Source organism: Chenopodium album, chromosome 16 (assembly GCF_948465745.1).
Source record: "Chenopodium album chromosome 16, dcCheAlbu1.1, whole genome shotgun sequence".
Taxonomy (NCBI): domain Eukaryota; kingdom Viridiplantae; phylum Streptophyta; class Magnoliopsida; order Caryophyllales; family Amaranthaceae; genus Chenopodium; species Chenopodium album.
In genome coordinates this window covers 6486302-6506311 of record NC_137849.1, presented here as the reverse complement: position 1 = coordinate 6506311, position 20010 = coordinate 6486302, and the positions used below count along the sequence as shown (strand labels likewise).

Here is a 20010-nt window from a genome sequence, read left to right as displayed (position 1 = left end):
TTCTTGATACTCTCTCTCTTTTTCTAAACCAACTTTTCACAAACAAAATTCCGCATTCATTAGCACTAGACACACCTAGCCAAGTTCGAAGTTGCCTTCGCCCTAGACGTGAAAGGTTTGATAATTTCTGAGGGTTTGGTCCCTAATCTCTATTTCCATTATTTAATTTAATTGTTTGATTTTATTATTTTTCTTGAAGTTACTAACGTGTGTATTTTGTTATTAGAAAGAGGTACGAGGCATCCAAATAAGTACTTTAATTGTTTAATTGATCTTATGATATAAAAATCATGTTAAGATTGTTATTTTGGTTCCTAGTATCATGTTAGGATGCTTTCCTTAGTATGATATTTAGGGTGATTTGCTTATATCAATTATGATTTCTCGGATGCTTCCTATTTTCTTTCCTAATAGCATGTTAGTATCATGTTAGGGCTAAAGCTTTGATCTTTGATGATTGGTGACATGCTAGGGTTTGTTATTAATCTTGTTAGTATCATGCCTAGGATCTTGCTATTAATATTATGCTTTAACATGATTATTTTTATAATTGTTATGATTATTGTTATAATTATTGTTATTATGATTATTATTGTTATAATTATGATGATTGTTATTATGTTGCTTGATATATTTTATTATTGTTATTGCTTGATCACGCCTTTTATGCATGTTTAAAGGGAATTTGTACTTGTAATCACGCTTAATAAGATAATTAATAATCTTGTTTAGGGTTAATTTGATTATAATTCAAGTGATCGCCAATAATAGTTTTATTTGTGCATTAAATTCAACCAACATAGATAAACAAGTTTAGGGTTAATTTATTGATTGCATGTTAGTCAGAAAGCGCACATGAATACGAGAAGAATAAAGTAGAGGCCTATTTAGGGCAGGTTCAATCTTTTTTAGGTTGGATTTGTACCTTCATCCCCAAACACCAGTCTTGGTTCCAGACCTATTGGAGTTGACGATCTCATGGATCGTTAAGGGGTGTAACCTTCACCCTGTGAATGGTTTACAAGTTCCTAAAACTTGTTGGCGACTCTTTTGCTCTAGCATCCTTCCCTTTGGACGCCACCATGCTTAAGTGTATGATCACAGTGGGGCTCAAGTTTGGGGTAATGCTTGAAATATTCCCTACAGTTCTTCTTCCATTTCTTCAATAAATGAAGTGATGAATTCACCATGCAAGGGTTCATTGTTCATCTCTCTTCTATAATTCATATGTGGTTAATTATGTTTGTTTTATGTCGATTTTTGGTGATAAACCCTAACAACTTATACGCAAATTGAGCAAATGAAGAACATACTTGGGTTTGTACTTCACTACGTAATTGGGAAACGTTGGTTTGCGTCCAAGCATCATCGTCTTCCTTCGTCCTTTAGCCATTGAAAACAGTAAAAAAAAATGAGTTCATTTGATTGTCTACAAAAAACCCCAATTTTTTTTGGACGAATTTCGAGTATAGAACTGATTAATTAACACTTAGCTCAATTTATTGTTAACGTATTAATGGCGACCTGAGAGAGAGAGAGAGAGAAAAAAAACCCAATTTAATGTGATAGTGTTGCAGAGCATTCATGGAGGAAAGGAGAGAAAGAATAGAGAGGAAATTCTTTGGAGGGAAAATAAGCGGAACAAATAAAAGGGGGAGTGCAATTATCAAAACAAGTGGCAGCAAGTAGGAAAAGAAGTGAGTCAACGCCTGAAAGTGTTAGTCAATGCCGGAAAAGAGGGCCCACGTTTCATTCAACAAAAAAAGTGATCGTGGTGGTTTTTTTAACAAAGAATGCTTTAAGAGTTTTTTTCTGGCAAAATAAGGCATTTAAAAGGTTTTTTCTGACAAATTTTCCTTTTATTAATGCATTTTCATTTTTAATAATCACTTTAGTCCCTAAAAATTTGCAATGTATTTTAATTCGGATTTTCGGATTGGATCCAAATAACCGAATTTTAATTTGAATTGGATTCATGCGAAATTCGGATCGGATTGGATTTAAAATCAAAAACCGTATTTTATTTCAGATCAAATTGGATTTGGCCTAAATTCAAACCGAAAACCGAATAGACACCCCTATTTATACTATCCCTAAAAAATTGTGTTTACATATTTTCTCTCATTAATATTACCATATACTAGTATTGTAACATACCGAGTAAAACCAAATTGAAAGAGAATCCCGAACATGACTAGCTATATGTTATACTATAAGCAATAAAACAGAAATTACTTGTCAAAAAAAAAAAAACAGAAATTACTTATCTAATAATGCGTGAACCAAAGTGACAATAGCCGTGCCGTGGTGAACCACTGACCTAAAAGAAGATTTCGCGCTACCTCCTGGTGTAGTAGACAAGAAGTGGTCGCCCTCTATGATAAGCACGGCGTCGGAGTTTATGTGCACTCACAAACTCGACTAGAATTAAGAATACTTGCCCAGAAAATCAAGAACAATGTTTAATATTTTAGAGAAGAGAGAAGACTGTAAATTGTTGTGTGTTTTGGCTGAAGAAGAATTGAGTATTTATAAAGTGAAGGAGAGCAACGGCCACCATAGAAGAAGGTAACGGCCAGCATAAATTAAGGAAAATCGTTGTAACGGCCAGCATAAATTAAGGAAAACGGTTGTAACAGTCAGCCCTTATTCTCCACGATTAATGGAGAATCCGAACAGTCAAACGGAGTGAATATTGTAACTGATTACACTATTCCAAAACAAAGTGAGCCAAAAAAGGAAATAAAATTTCTCCAAAAAGATAAGAGGGACCCACGCCCGCGCATTGCATTCCCCAAGACCCAAGGTCCGGCTCGGCTCCCGTGCGGGTGTGTGTGGTACAACACCCACCTTCAAGTCACTCGACTAGGTAGTGTTAAGACACTCCAATATATAAATAAGGCAAAACCTCTCCCCCTAACCAATGTGGGACTTTTCCCTTTAATTTGTTTTTCTCTCTCTTATTTTTCTTCCAATCACTCTTGTTTGAAATCAAGAACTTCCAACACTATGCACGTGCATCGCGCGTGTTAACCACCCTAATAAAATCAAAAGACTTTGCTAGATTTATAATATCCTTCTAAACAAGTCATAATATAACGGAGAGGTGTCACTATTTTTTTTTTTTCATCAGTAAACCGACATGACTAAATTTCAAAATTTAAGTTGAAGATTAGCTAGCCGAACAAAGAAAATCGAAGTTCATAGAGAAGATAATAAAATGCAAATTAAGTGCCAGTTTAGTATTAAATGAAAACCGAAGTTCCCTTTGCTCTGAATTGATTGATCTGATTACCATACTGAGGGCCTGTTCTCATTGACTGAACTCAGCTGAACTGAACTGAACTGAACTGAACTGAATTGAACTCAGCTGAACTGAACTGAAATGAAATGAATATTTTATAAGAGAAGGAAATTAGGAGCTGAACTGAACTGAATTGAGCTGAACTGAATTGAGCTGAACTGAATTGAGCTGAACTGAACTGAACTGAACTCAGCTGAACTGAACTGAACTGAACTGAACTGAATTTCAACGTAAGAGAACAGGCCCTGATTGAGTAAAGTTATTGTTGATTTATTAGAGAAATTGCCATTAATTTGCTTTTTTTTTTCCTTTTTATATACTCTACTCCCTTCTTTTTTTTTTAAGTGACACACTTTTCTTATACGGCTGTTTTTTTTTAAGTGACACACTTCCTCTTTTTGAAATTCCTTACATTTTAATAATATATCTTCACCCCACTATCTCTTACTTTATCATTTCTCACTCCTTTCATGGTTCCCACTTTCTCTCACATTCTTTTACTTTATCATTTCTCATTCCTCCAACCTACCCCACTAACATCTTATTTTATTAAAGTCAATAAAATCTCTTAAAACTACGTGCCGGTCAAACCGTGTCACTTAAAAAAAAACGGAGGGAGTATATAACTTTGTGATCAAATAATCATCAAATGGGGCTTGCTCTGTTCCTCTACATGACAATTTTATTTTATTTATTTATGGAAAATTTGTTGAAAATCATCTTATAAAAACCAAATTTTGTTGAAAACCATCTTATAAATTTTTTTTTTTTTTTGTCAAAACACACCTATTTTAAAATTTTTTTTGTCAAGGCATACCTGTTTCAAATTTTTTTTTTGTTAAGTCCCACCATTTCCCTGGGTTCCGACTAATTACTTACATTTTCGACATTAACTAACATGTGCACCTCACATGACCCACTTAACTCTACTTTTCTTTTATTTCCCCCCCTTTCCCTCCATTCATTCCCCTCTTCGTCACTCCTCTTCATCATAATTTGGTTTTTATAGTCTTTTATAAAATTGCACGGAAATATAAGTGACAAAGGGGGAATGAATGAAGGAAAAAGGGGGGAAAAATAATAGAAAAGTGGGGTTAAGTAAGTCACGTGAGATATATATGCTAATCAACGCTGGAAATGTCAATTAATAGTTGAAATTCGAAAAGTGGTGGGATTCAACAAAAAAAAATTTAAAACAGGTGTGTTTTAAACAAAAAAAAAATTTATAACATTATTTTCAACAAAATTTGGTTTTTTTAAGATGGTTTTCAACAAATTTTCCTTATTTATTTATTATTTTTGAAAGGAAAAGGACCCCAATTGTATTTCAATCCTCACGTTTTTTTAATTTGGTATTCGCTGGTCATACTCTTTAAGAGTGAAAGGAAATAGTAAGGGATCTTCATCCTTAAAGTGTCTCTTATGTGAATTGAAGTCTATACCTCAAGGTTTGAATATACAATCCTTATCACTGGACCAATCTTAGTTGGTTCTCTACACGACAAATCGGTACTGCATAGGGAGCTTGTATCTTTTCTATCATATCTTTATACATATTGGATCCGTACAGAATTGAAAACTTATGATAATTAAAGTTCATTGCTCTCAAGATCCTACTTAGTAGCTTGGAGATTAAGTAAATAAAGTGCTTTGAAAATTCTTACTCTCTTTATGCAAACTAGTCACACTATTGTTATGAATGCGTACTGGTTGCACTACTTAATAAACACGACTAATTAGTACTCTGTACTTATTAATACTTGATCAATGAACAAACAAATAACCCCTCTCCTGTCAAAAAAAAGTAATGTGATAACTCTATGAAGTATTTCAATAAAAATACTTGCATCTCGATTCTCGAGTGTGAGATTGAAAGCGTAAAGGATCTAAAGGAACATATGAAGTAATGACAAGTTTTGTCAATCAGTGCTATTTTTGCTGATTTGATTTGATGAGATTAGAATTTATTTTGTGATCTAAACTGAACTAATTTTTTTTGTGATATAATCTAATTTCCTAATTTGACTAAAGGGTGATATTTTTTTTTTTTTTTTTTTTTTTTTTTTTTTTTGGAAAATGTTATACATAGCCCTTAAAGCTACATATAAGCATTAAATTTACACTTGAAAATCGTAAAAAGTTAATAAATCATCAAAATACAAACACTAATAACACTGATTTACGCGTGTTTTTGTCATGAATTCCTAATTTTATACAATTTGCATGAGTATATTTAATGCTTATATATAAGATTACCCTTTTTTTTTTAATGTATGCTAACCCTTAAAGAAAATATACATCAATTGAGGTCTTATTAAATTTGTATTAATGTAAGTTTACAAAATGCAATTTTTATAATTTTTACAATATTAAAGATATTTAGTGATAAAAAATTGTACATACATAGAAAAACGATAAAGTAAAGCTGTCAAAAAGTTGACAAAAAGTTGAGTCGTCTGGTGTTCGTGTTTCAACTCGTGTTCATTTTGTGGTGATCACAAAATCTAAATAAATTATAATAAATATGAAATAATTGAAATACTTGACTAATTTGATTAACAGGTCTTGTTTAAATTAGTTACGTGTCGTGTTGTATCAACGTTATGTTTTCTTTCAATAATTTTGTGTATATCTCGTGCCTGTTTCAATCGTGTTGTGACAGTGATTTTTTGATGAAGTTTAATCTGGATATTTTTTTTAATTTGATTTGAAATAAGTAATTAGATATTTGGTCCAGAATCAAAGCTCGTACAATTTGTGAACCTTATGCTTTGCCACATGAAATTTAGTGTCTTAGTGATACATGCATTATGCTTTATGCTTAATGGTAATAACAATACTACTACGAATCCCCTCATGCCATTTGTAAAGTCCCAAAAACTTAAAACTTCTAAAAAATTAAAATTAATTAATTAATTATTGTTTACTATAGTTTAAAATTTAATACCCAAAGTCACCAAGGTTTAAAAACATCGGTACCAAACAACCAAAAAACACCAACAATGAAACGAAAGGACGAGGAAAACAATGTAAATCAAATAAGGGAAATTCTCAACGGTAACCCCCAACTTTTGCTACGCACCAATGGTAACCTCCCTTTTTTTTTATTATACAAAATGACCTTAGTTAAAAATTGCATCTCACTCATAACCTTATTTCATTAAATATTAACTATGGTTAGATTTATAATTATAAAAAAAAAAACAAAAAAAACAAAAAAAAACTCAAAAAATTAACTCAACCACCAAAAATCAGCCACCACCCTGCTCAGCCACCATCTCCCTTTCCGGCGACTACCCCGGATTCTTCCGACCAGGCTCCCCGACCGCCAGTGACACTGCGCCAGCTCCACCTCGACCACCTCCAAGTCAGATTCCCAAACCTTCTCCCACGACCCACCCTCTCTCTCCTTCTCACCATCACCACCACCACAAAACACCGCACCTCCCTCATAAGCCCACGCACAACCATTATCACCACCAGCCAGCCACGCTACATCTACCCTCGCAACCACATTCATCGCCCAACCCACCAATCAACCACCTTGCCTCTAGTGTAGCCCGCAACAACCACCTTACACACCATCTTACAATTTGTGGCTAATTGTTCAAATTCGAACAATGTAGAATGGAATTGGAAGAACCCTAGAAATTGGGAAAAATCTAAGAATTGACAATTGCTTGATTTAAGGTTAGAAAAACACATTGTGATTGAAAATAAAGGACAATGGAACAAATTAAAGCTTTGATTGCTCAATTGCGAACTTAATTTGGTGCTTTTCAAAAAAAAAAAACCTGAATTTGAGTGAAAATGGTGGTTGCAGTGGGAAGAGGAGAGAGAGGGAGGGTTGTCGACGGGGTTTGGGTTCTGGGTAATGGTGGGGCTGGGGTAGCGTCGCTGGCGAGGGGAAAGGGGAACCCTAGATGCTGGCAGAAGGTGGTGAACTGGTGGTGGGGCTGGCTGGGTTGGTAGTTTTTCTTTTTAGTTTTTTTTTTTTAATTTTTTTTTTTTCAAAGATAACCATAGTTAGTTTTTTTTAATTAATTAACTCTCATTAATGTCATAAATGGGATGAAATTTTTAGTTAAGGTCATTTTGTATAATAAAAAAAAAGGGAGGTTACCATTGGTGCGTAGCAATTGTTGGGGGTTACCGTTGAGAAATTCCCATCAAATAATTAGGTTCATTTTTACACATCACTAAAGTAAAAGAAAAAAGAAAAGAATTATTCTTCAATCTTTAAAAATTTTAAAAAATAAAATTGACCTTGACGTTGACGAATGACAACTATATTGGAGACCAAAGATCATAACACTTCTCACTCTCTTCATCCCACTTCACTCCCACAATTCGATCTTTCTCTCTCCTCCAAGTGATCGTTGCAGTTTTTCTAATTCTTGATTAAGGTAATAATTCTTTCATTTTCATCTTTTTAATTCTGGGTTTTCTCGTTTTAATGGGGTTTAATGCAAGATTATTGGGGTTTAAAATTTTCAATATTACGTTTTTTTTTTTTTTTTTTAATATTTACAGCAATTTTAATGGAATATGTTTTTAGGTTTTGATTCTTATTGATGTTGACTGAATTACTGGCAGTGGCGAATCTTGAAACATTTTCTTCCGGGGGCCAATAATTTCTAGTATAATTGTTCGTTCATTAGTAATTTAATTTATTTATTATCAATACATCACAATTCACCAATTTAAGTTTTGAAAAAATTTAAAACAAGTAGTCAATTGATAGATATTAGTTGAAAAACTAAAGAACGAGACACCGAAGGCAAACATGTACTCTATACTTTCAAGTGAACAATTTACTAACCTCGATAACGTCTTGTCTCCTAAAATTATAAAATTGCTTTTGAGTGCTCAAACTAATCAAAATATCAAAAAAAAAAAAAAAAAAAAAAAAATTTAAAAAAAATTGAAAACCAAAGATTTTAAAAAAAAAATCGAAACAACACGGAGTAGTACATAACATCAATGATTTAATGTAAAACGTATTAAGACAAAACCTGATATTGAAGGTGCAAATACTTTATCTATGGATGGTTTGATAAAGGAAAGAATGAGTTAGTAAAAGAGGGAATGGGATTTAAGGTAGGGTTGTCAGTGCTTTATTTTTCCTATTGGAAATTGGGTAACTTTAGTATTCTTATTATACGAAGTACTCCGTATATTCTTTATACTCGTATTTCGACTTCCTAGAAAAATAAAAAACCAATCAGCTTATTTTATTGGGCCTACCCACTAGTGTACAAATTTTTCCCCCAAAATCTTTCCGGGGCCAAGCCCCATTGAGCCTTAATTAAAGTCCGCCTCTGATTACTGGTATAAACCCTGTAACTTAGTTTTGGGTAAGGAATATAAGACGAATTAACTTGATTTACTACGTAGTAAGGTTGAAATTCATTGATTCATGAATCATGATTGTTGTATATTTATTTTACCTTTTTACAGTATTTAGCATATTCGAAAACCTATGATCTTAAGTTGGTTTTGTTGCAATTATACTTTGTACTTTTTTTTCTTTTGAGGGTTGTGAGGTATAAGTGTGCGGTGTGCCTAGTCAAAATGTAGGAATAGTAATTAATATGAGACGGAGGGAGTACCATTAGTTACTTGAAATCTGGAATTATCTGGATAAAGTAACTTAGAATATGGAAAAATAGAACAAGATTTGCAAGACTCGTAGATGCATTAGGCGTTTCCCTCGTGAGGACTAAGGAGGGTCCTCCTAATGTGGTTTTTTCCTTACCTTTTTCGATTTTTTTTTTTTTTTTTTTTTTTTTGAACAATAAGATATCTGATTTAATCAGAGTATATTAGAAGAAAAAATGATATATAAGGATCAAGGGTTAACCCTTACATGCTTCAATTTCCTGTTTACAATAAAGATATATTATATGTTGGGGCTGTATCAATGTTTGAATAGCAGTATGTCACTAAAAATCATTGTATATCAATGTGATGATCCCTATCTGTTTATTGTTGGCAGTGGTGATTATTATCAAAATAAATTCACATGTTCTAAGTAGTTTAGATGATTTATAGTTTGAGATAGCTCATTAATTCCACTTGGATCATTGGATGAACTATGTAATTCAGATGTTTCTGAACAGGGGATTCATTTGTGTTCTGCCTGTGGAATTGTTTTCTTTCCTACAAGGAAAAATGTCTTCCTTTCTGTAAGAAAAGTCTTTTTTTCCTTAGTTATGTTGCTTATGCAAGCAAATAACTCAAATAGGCAGTTGGAAGACGGATCCACTCTCACATCGTATACATTAGGACTAGGATATAACATTCTTTAGATTTTTCGTGAGTTATTTTGTTCCCCCTCTCAATCTTTAAGAAAATTTTGAGTTATTCAGTAGAAAGTTGTATGTAACTATCTTGTTCAGTGATGGAAGCTTGATCATCATAACGGAAGATCTATAAGCTTAAGTGGTATTTTCATTTTTAGATGTATGTTTCTCATTCCATGCTCTTAAGAGTGAGATTGTGTTAGACATTAAACTGCCTTTTTGAACTCTTAGCAGCATAATTGCCTACCCTTTTTCCTCAGTTATCTTGTCTTTGGAGTTCAATTTGCCACTTTGCTGGTAATCATGTTAATTAATCTAGCTGATTGCCCTGTACTAATGCAAAGTACTTGCATTTATTTCAATTGAGTCAATAACTTTGACTCCAAATGTTGATGTAGTAGTAGATATATAATATACTGAGATCTTTGTTGTTTTGGAAAAATTTGTATTCCATTTCTTTGTTGTTGCAGGCGTGAAAATTGGTGCTGAGTATAATTGTAATCTCTGACTTGGCATATTGCAGATTTGCAGTAACATTGATAAATTTAGCTCAACTTCATGGGTAAGACACTTCAGGTGTCTGGTTTTCCTTCCACTGTGACAGTTGAAAACGTCACTGCATATCTGGAGGATAAAACTGGTAAAGAAACTGTTTATGCTCTGAAATTAAGACAGTTTAAATCTGGTGGGTCAAGGTGTTATGCTATTGTGCAATTCACTTCTGTTAGGATGGCAAATCTTATCCTCAGTCTCTCTCAGCCTCCAAAGAAACTTTGGTATGGCTCCAATTACTTGAAGGTACGAGAGTTAGATAATGATATTGTGCCCAAGCCAAGAATTTATCAACATAAAATGGACGACATAACGCTTCATGTTGGATGTCAGACTTCAAATGACAAGTTCAGAGCATTTTGGAGAGCTCGGGATGTTTCTCTATCATTTGGCTCAGGATTGAGGAAGTTATACTTCTCCTTAAAATATAATTCCAAGGAATATAAACTTGAACTTTCTTATGAGAGTATTTGGCAGATTGAGCTACGACGCCCACGTGGTCATTTGAAGTATCTTCTGATTCAGGTTTGGTTTTAATCCTGGTTATCTTTTAACAAATTATTATACCTTTGATAGCTGAAGAAAGTGTTCTTATGACATTAATTTGGTACATGTTCGGCGTTCAATAAAAAATATATATATATATATATATATATAATAGCTTTGAGGCTCTGAGGTGCATTATTAGCATGTGCTCCCATTAGTTAGTCATATATTTCTGTAATATAATACAAAGCAATTTCTTTTGATGGCAAATTAGCTAAATAGTAAATAATGACAGTGGATTTTCCCCCCTAGTTTCTTGGCATAATTGAGATACCAATGGCTCTCTGCTCCTTGATGGGGTCAAGTGAGAGCTCTCTTTGTCCTAAAAAATTTGCTCCTTTTGGGTTCTTGTCTTGATCCATATCCCAAGAATTGATCACGATATCATTCTAACAAACAGTTGACTGCATGGTACTCTATGGTCAGCACATGTAGCCAAAATTCAAGAATCGTTAGGCTATTTTGATTGCTTATTTAATGGAGAATATGACCTACATATCTATTTTGATTTTGGTTGCATCTGTTTTTCCTTGATTACTTGTAGCCAGCAGGTTATCTTGGATTAAGGAAATTTCTGATACTCTGAAATCTGAAACTTTGAACTTTTCAGCTATTTGGGGCTCCTCGGATTTTTGAGAAGGATACATGCTCTCTTGGACTGATCTTGGAATATTTCAAGGATCAACAAGATGATCAATGGAACAGGACAACAGATTTTACCTCCTTAAGCTGTATAGGGCAGTCATCAGTTTTATGTTTGGAGCTTCCATATAACTGCCAACTACCTGACTTCAGAGCTAATTTTGCATATTATAAGGAGGATGATGGCCAATTTACTGTAGAAAGTGGAAGTACCTTCTCCCACAACATGGGACTTGTTCCGATAGTGGCTCTTCCAAGAGGAGTTGATTTACCTTTTAACATCTTGTTTAAGGTAAATAATTTGGTTCAATCTGGATGTCTTCCTGGCCCTAACCTTGACCACAGTTTCTATCAGATGGTTGATCCGAGGAGAATCGATATGGCTTGTATTGAATATGCACTTGAAAAGCTGTATTTTCTGAAGGAGTGCTGCTACAATCCAGTTGGGTGGCTAGGTCAACAGTACACAAAATACCTTACATCTAAGAGAAGCCCTGAGAAGCCAACCCTTTCGTTGGATGCAGGATTGGTTTATGTACGTAGAATTCAAGTAACCCCATGTAGAGTGTACTTTTGTGGCCCAGAGGTGAATGTTTCCAATCGGGTACTGCGAAATTATCCTGATGACATTGACAACTTCCTTCGCATTTCTTTTCTTGATGAAAATCTGGAAAAATTGTACTCGACAGATTTATCTCCACGTGTCTCCTCTGGTCCTGAAAAGCGGACTGAGATTGATGGAAGGATTCGTTCCGTTCTTAGAAGTGGTGTACATATTGGTGATAAGAAGTTTGAGTTCCTCGCCTTTTCATCAAGCCAATTGAGGGAAAACTCTGCATGGATGTTTGCTTCTAGGCCTGGATTGTCTGCTGCAGGTATCAGAAATTGGATGGGTGACTTTAGAGAAATTAGAAATGTTGCAAAATATGCTGCCAGACTTGGTCAATCTTTTGGCTCATCCACGGAGACTCTAACTGTCCCTAGAGAGGAAGTTGAGATGATACCTGATGTGAAAGTAATTTCTGGGAGAAATACATACATCTTCTCAGATGGTATCGGGAAAATATCTGATGATTTTGCTTGCAAAGTGGCAAAAAAATGTGGTTTCAGCTCCACCCCATCTGCCTTCCAGATTAGATATGGTGGATTCAAGGGTGTTGTTGCTGTTGATCCCTTGTCATCTAAGAAGTTATCATTGCGGACAAGCATGCTTAAGTATAAATCAGATAACAATAAACTGGATGTACTGGCACATAGTAAATATCAACCGTGCTATATGAATCGTCAATTGATTACTCTCTTGTCCACTCTTGGTGTGCAAGATCGTGTATTTGAGAAGAAGCAAAGAGAAGCATTAAATCAACTAGATGCGATCCTAAAAGATCCGCTAAAGGCACAAGAAGCGTTGGAGCTTATGTGTCCTGGGGAGATTACAAGCATTCTCAAAGAAATGCTCACATGTGGCTACAAGCCTGATGCTGAACCATTCCTTTCAATGATGTTGCAAACTTTTCAGGCTGCAAAGTTGCAGGAATTGCGGAATAAATCAAGGATATTTGTCCCGCGTGGTAGAGCGATGATGGGATGTCTGGATGAAACTAAAACCTTGGAATATGGTCAGGTGTTTGTGCAAGTTTTAGGTGCAAGATTTAGGAATGTTGGTAATGAACTCCTTACTTGCACTGACTATGAATTTGAACCCAATAACTACGTTGTAAAGGGAAAAGTAGTGGTTGCAAAGAACCCTTGTTTACATCCTGGTGATGTCCGTGTTCTGATGGCAGTAGATGTACCTGCTTTGCATCACATGGTTGACTGTGTCGTGTTTCCACAGAAAGGAAAGAGGTATATGAATTACTTGATTCTCATTTCTCAACTATCTCAAACTTTGTTGTCGAGACATCTGTTTAGTTCTAGCAGATTTGTGGTTGTCTTTAATTCATTCTGAATTGAAGCATATATGTTAGCGTGCTACAATGTTGGTGATCTTACTGCTGCTCAGTAGTGTAATTATTTATCAGCTGTCCTGATTTCCTTTTCTATGAACCAATCTTCCTTTTTTCTTGCATAAGAGCAGTTTCTCATGTGACTTTGCAGCTATACTTAACGTATTTATCTCATTTATATTTTCTTCACAATTCCAAGCATGATTAGTTAATAAGTTTATAGTGCAATCTAAGTAAACACTAATTTGATCAACACAAGTTATTGCAAAGAATGGATGCCACATGGCTTGCCCTGTGACTTTGAAATTTGTTCTCAGTTATGCTTTCCTTACACATTAATGTAAATTTCAGGCCTCATCCAAATGAATGCTCTGGAAGTGATTTGGATGGTGATATATACTTTGTTTGTTGGGACGCTGAGCTGATACCACCTCGCCAAGTTGAACCTATGGATTACATTGCAGCTGAAAGCGAATTACTGGATCATGATGTTACTATGGAGGTTGTTTCTTTGCCTCCAATCCTTTCTAATTTATTTATTTATGGACTTTAGACTTTTAGTTTGCTGATCGTAAGTATCTGCACTACAATCTTTCTGTCTGATCAAGCCCTATTTCTTATATGCTAGCTTATCAGATAATGGGAAATACATCCATTTGTTCATGTTTAAATATTGATGATTGTACATCAACTAATTGCAACCCTCATAAATATCGGTGTATAATTAAGCTGATGCAAATCCTGATAGAATGGCTACCTGATACATAAAATTTTGCACCTTGTTACTTTTGGAATATTATTAAGTGAAATTGAAATAATAAACACTTAGTTTGTTTCAACTTTTAACTATACGAGTATTATTCAGTAAAAAGTTGCAACCATTGTGTTTTCATGCCCTTGTTGATGCAATTGATATCTCTTATCTTTTCATGGTTCGTTTATAGCCTCGATAGTCTATTAGTCTACACCCTACAGTGCTTTTGCTTGTTCATTCCGTTGTAGTTTATACAGGATTACAGGAGTCTAAACTTTTTCTTCTGCAGATGAATTATGGAGTTCTCAGATCTAACATTATCTTCCTATGTACATATCTTTTAAGGGAATGAGTAGCTGAAAAACTGTTTTCTCTGTGCTTAACTTGTATCATAATGGTATATGTTATTGATGTGCAGGAAGTCATGGATTATTTCACCAACTATATAGTAAACGACAGCTTAGGCCAGATTGCTAATGCACACACAGCCTTTGCAGATAGGGAGCCTTCAAAGGCAATGAGTGACCCTTGCATACAGCTCGCTCAACTTTTCTCGAAAGCTGTTGACTTCCCCAAAACTGGTGTTGCAGCAGTTAGACCTCCTTCCCTCTATGTGAAAGAATACCCTGATTTCATGGAAAAGCTTGATAAGCCAACTTATGAATCACACAACATAATTGGCAAGCTGTTTAGAGAAGTGAAGGAACGATCCCCTAATTCAAACTCTGTTAGATCATTTACCAGAGAAATTGCTGCAAATTCTTATGATTCCAGCATGGAATATGATGGATTTGAGGATCATCTTGATGATGCTGAGTTTTACAAGAGCCAATATGATTATAAGCTTGGTAATCTAATGGATTACTACGGGATCACCACTGAAGCAGAGATTTTGAGTGGGAATATTATGAGAATGTCGAAGTCCTTTGATAGAAGGAAGGATGCAGAAGCTATAACTATGGCTGTCAGGTCTTTGAGGAAGGAAGCTCGGGCATGGTTTAATAAAAGCGAATATGACTCAGAAGGTGACGACCTGCATGCAAAAGCATCAGCTTGGTATCATGTGACATATCATCCAACTTTTTTTGGCAAGTATAATGAAGGGATGAATCGGGATCATCTCCTTAGCTTTCCATGGTGTGTTTATGACAAATTGATCACCATTAAGAAGAGGAACAGATGGTCTCATGCTTCACTGTTGGAAAGCCTGGAATACCAAATGAGGAATGGATTCAATCTTAATGGTTAAAGATTGTACTTGTATTGGTATGTTACTGAACCTCATCTATCATCCATTTGTAAATTTACTCGATATCTTTTATCGTGCATTGTTATTTAGAATCAAGAACCCTTCTGTTAAATATCTTGGTTTTCCTTGCTTGTCCACGTGATTATGTAAATAGGACTTTATAAAAGTGTTTCACCACTGAATTTTCCATTAGATTTGTAAATATCTATACTTGTCAGTTTCTTTCAAATCAATAGTTAGCTAGTTCACTTTTCTTGGCACCTCTGAATATAGGGTTGGTGAAAGTTGACTCGGCCCAATAACTTGTCATTAGATAAGTGGATTCGGACTGAGATATTAACCCATTTAAGTATATGAGTTAATCCAATCACCGATTGAATCAAATGAGTTGGGTTTAGGTTGAAAATTTCATCCAGAAAGTAGCCCGAACCATAAATTCGGCTACTTGGCCATTGAGGGGAAATGACATGACAGAAACTAGTTAGTGGTAGGATTGAAAGGACTGAAAGGTGAGTGGCAATATCCTCCATTTGGTTCCCCATGCTATGTTGTTTGGCGAGTGGGCGTTGCTTCTCACAAATTACGGAGATGAACAAAATTTTCTCCATTATTAGTCAGCAAGCATATGATCATCATAGAATAGACATCCAATAAATTAATGTAATTATAGCATATATATGCAATTTGGTTCATTTCCTCTTCCTTTCCCATAGTATAAGTCACGTTTTATTTATCTATGAAAATTATTGGCACAGCATAGTTCAAATGGATAAATGCAAACGCAATTTATATATTTGGGTATTATAGATTTTAGAAGAATGTGTGGTGAATTGTGCCTAATTGTTGCAATTTGAGAAGGAAAAATAGTGATAAACATGTTTTTCGTGGGTATTGCCATACTGGGAAATGCATGAGGAAGACACTTTTTTTTTTTTTTTTAGTATGCCCCACAGATTTACCTAAGCGAGCCAACCTAGGTTGCATACCTAGCTTATGCGAGTTGAGTTCCCAACAAGAGTTTTCTACATTTGGAGAGGTTCGAGTTTGAGACTTCTCTTAAACGACATCAAGTTGATTACCATTGTTGTTCAAAGTTTGACTTGCCTTGAAATGACCCGATTTGAATATGACCCAAAGTCTCGGAAAAAAAAAAAAATTCACTCTGGTCTAAAATGTCCAAACTTGAAGTCTTGACCTGAAATGCTCGACTCGAAATTTGACTGGAAGTTTCAACCTAAAACCCAACCCAACCCAACCTGATTATTAATTGACACAAACTTACTCAAACTAACCCGACTTGAATGCATAATAGACTCGAAATTATTTACTTGACCCTTACCCAACCTGAATGACCTAATTACCACGTCTAATTAAAATTATGAGTTGGCAAATAACAATTGACATTTATTCTTGCAATCTTGCTTATTGCAAACGACATACGGAGTATTATCTATCAAACATGGTAAGTGTAACATATTATTATTGGAAGTTGAAAGCAACTTAGAAACAATAATCTTACATTTTATAAATATAAACTCCATTGACTTTACGTACTTCGTATCAAGTATGTATAAATTAGGAAAAACACCGGTCTCAAATAAGTCTGCATCTTAATTCTGAAATTTATGGCTATGGGCGTATCCAGCTCTAACAAGAGGGCCCCACTTCCTCATTAACTTAACATATTAATTAAACACAATAATTAACTAATTCATTAAATACTAATTATGCCAAATGTTCTTTCAATTGCCCATCTGGCTAAATTTTTGTTCTTTAATTAATTTATTGGTGTACATTAATAAACTTTATTGTAGCTTAGTTTGCAAAACACATAAAACGTCACTAATGACGATAACTAGCTTGAATGGCTACTTTGGTCAACCGTCATGCTATATGTAAGCCATCCTTCACAAGCTCACATGTCCCATTCCTAGAAACTCGAAACGTTTTTTTTTTTTGCATAAAACATTGATTTTTGTTTTACTGATTTTTTTTTTTTTCACTTTATTTACTATTCCGTAGAATATTTTCATCAAAAATTAATTGTTACATTGTCTCACTACTTATATTAAGCATGTGATACAATTGTATGAATAATAATTGGATAATTCTTATATTTATATAATGTGAAAATTCAAAATTATCTCCTTGATAAACTTATGGCGAAAGTATAATATTTTGCGATAGAAATTAATAAAATTGCAAAAATTAGGGTAAAAATACTAATTCTACCTTTCTTTTACTCCAAAATCTAGTGATTTGACATGTTGAAGTACATTTATCAAGGAGATTATTTGGGACTTTCCTTTGATCCTTTAAGCCCTTTACCACCGGTCCACCACTCAATTTTAATAAATTAAGGGCGTACTTGGATTGAGAGAAATGTATTACTAAGGTAACAAACGCCAAAATAAGCAAAATAAAAGTAAATGGGAAGGAGGAGATAGTGATAGTGTTCTTATAATATTATATAGTGAGGGTGAGGTTTGAGGTGAAAAAAGAGACTTATTTGGGGAGTAATAGTTACACTAGGGGGAGGGAGTGTAACTATTACCCTCATTATGAGGGTAATAATTCCTTCACCTCTCTCTTTCCTTCATGGAACAATTAGCCTGTTGTGATTTACTTTACTAAACTAAGCTAAATTGAGCTGAACTAAATTGTTTACGAGAGAAGGAAATTCTGAACTGAACTGAACTGAAATTAAGTTGAAGAAAACAGGTCCTACCTTATTTCATTTGTAAACACCATACCTCCTACAACAACACCTCTACCTAATAACCTTTTCAAATTTGGCTTTATTACCCTCAATCCAAGCATACGATAAAAGGGTAATTAAAACAAAAAGTGTGTATATCATTAAGGGAAAAAAAGCGAGTTTAACATTTAAGCAAAAAAAATAAAAATAAATGGAAAACTGTTCTGTAATAGATTATGAAATTATGATGCTCTCTCCATTTTCTTTCTTTCTTTCTTTTTTTTTTTTTAATTATTATTTCCCTTATTCCGTTTAGTTGTGTTCTTAATTGATATTCTTGCTTGCTTTATTCCTTTTAAAGGGGGAATAAAACTCTTTCTTTTACTTTATTTCTCTTGTTTTATCGAACAAGTCCATTTATATAGTTTTTGTTTATTTGAGTTTGTCACAATTTAAATATATAGGCCTTGTGTGATAAAGAGTTTTTTTGGAATCCTTTTAGTTATTGAACTTATTAGAGGTTTGATGACCATTATCAAAATGCTAATTTTAGTGTTTGGTAAAGATTAAAAAGGTTATTAAAAGAGTTTTTTGGACTGAAAAAACCTCTTTTTGAATAAGTTTAAACATTAGCATTTTAAAAATTAGCTTATTAAACATTTAGTTCTTTAGTTGTTTCATATATTAAACAACTAATAACTAACAACTATTTACCAAACACTATTACACAACCATTTATATAATTACAACTAGCTATTCAAACTAGTTTATGTATCAGTTATTAGTCAAACTAGCTAATTATTGTTATTAGAATCGCGATCTGAATTGTATGATCGTATGATCCATCCAATTTTAACCAAACGATCTGGATCGTTAGCAAAATTACAATTAAGGTGGGATCATAGTAGGATCTTATAGGATCGATAGAATCATCCGATCCCATCGATCTTGCAAATCAACTAAATGGTGAGGAATTTCAGCCCAAGTTATATGGTAGGATTGTTGTAGAATCCAACATGATCCTACTAGAATTTTTAGATTATTAAGGACCTATTCTGATTTACTGAACTGAGCTGAATTGGACTAAACTAAACTGAACTGATTGGAGTTGAACTGAATTGAATAGAGCTGAAATGAATATTTTATGAGAGAAGGAAATTAAAAACTGAACTGAATATATTGGAGCTGAACTAAATTGAACTAAACTGAACTGAATTAATCTGAAATTAAGCTGAAGAGAACAGACCCTTAATATTATAAATATTGGGTTGTATTATTACATGGTTAATTATTTCAAAATTATTGGTTTTAGCATCAATTTTACCCCGAATCACATGTAATATACCTTATATTGTCTTTTATCACCCCTTTTACGAGTATTTGGATCCTACGATCCGATCCTATTACCCCTTTTCCATCAAAAGTAGGATCTCGATCCTAACAACATTACATCTAATACAATTAGTTACTAGCTAATTACCAAACAAGAGCATATACTCCATAAGGGCTTGTTTGACATCATTTTTGGTTTTCAGTTTCCTGTTTTTTTAAAAACCAAAAACAGGAAACAAGAAAAAGGTGTTTCCACTTTTCTGTTGTCAGTTTTCAAAATTATCATGATTTTAATAAGTTTAAATAATTTTTGATTAATTATGGGACATATATCATATACTTTTAAAAAACAAAAAACCAAAAAACAGAAAAGCACAGCAATGCCAAACGAACCCTAAGTTATTGATTTGTAAGCTGAAAATTAATTAAAAAATTGATTTATTTACTGTTTAGCATATATATATATATATATATATATATATATATATATATATATATATATATATATATATATATATATGAAAATCGAGTCAAACAATTATGATCAATTGAATACACTATTATGGAATTTTATCTATATTATTATTCTTTATTTATATACAAGCTATATTCTTATCATTATAGACTGATTGTCATTAGATGACAACATGAATAATATAAATAGTTACACTGATTAAAGTGA

At 33.7% G+C, this 20010-nt stretch overlaps 1 protein-coding gene across 1 annotated transcript; it reads left to right on the top strand.

Annotated features, from left to right (window-relative positions):
* Positions 1 to 7131: 7131 nt before the first annotated feature.
* LOC145586192 (RNA-dependent RNA polymerase 1-like) lies at positions 7132 to 15474 on the top strand. Its single transcript, XM_081642962.1, has 5 exons — positions 7132 to 7710; positions 10133 to 10686; positions 11318 to 13194; positions 13647 to 13797; positions 14468 to 15474. Exons 2-5 carry the CDS (start codon positions 10168 to 10170, stop codon positions 15296 to 15298), a joined length of 3378 nt encoding a protein of 1125 aa, XP_081499088.1. The 5' UTR covers positions 7132 to 7710; positions 10133 to 10167; the 3' UTR covers positions 15299 to 15474.
* The last annotated feature ends 4536 nt before the right edge of the window (positions 15475 to 20010 follow it).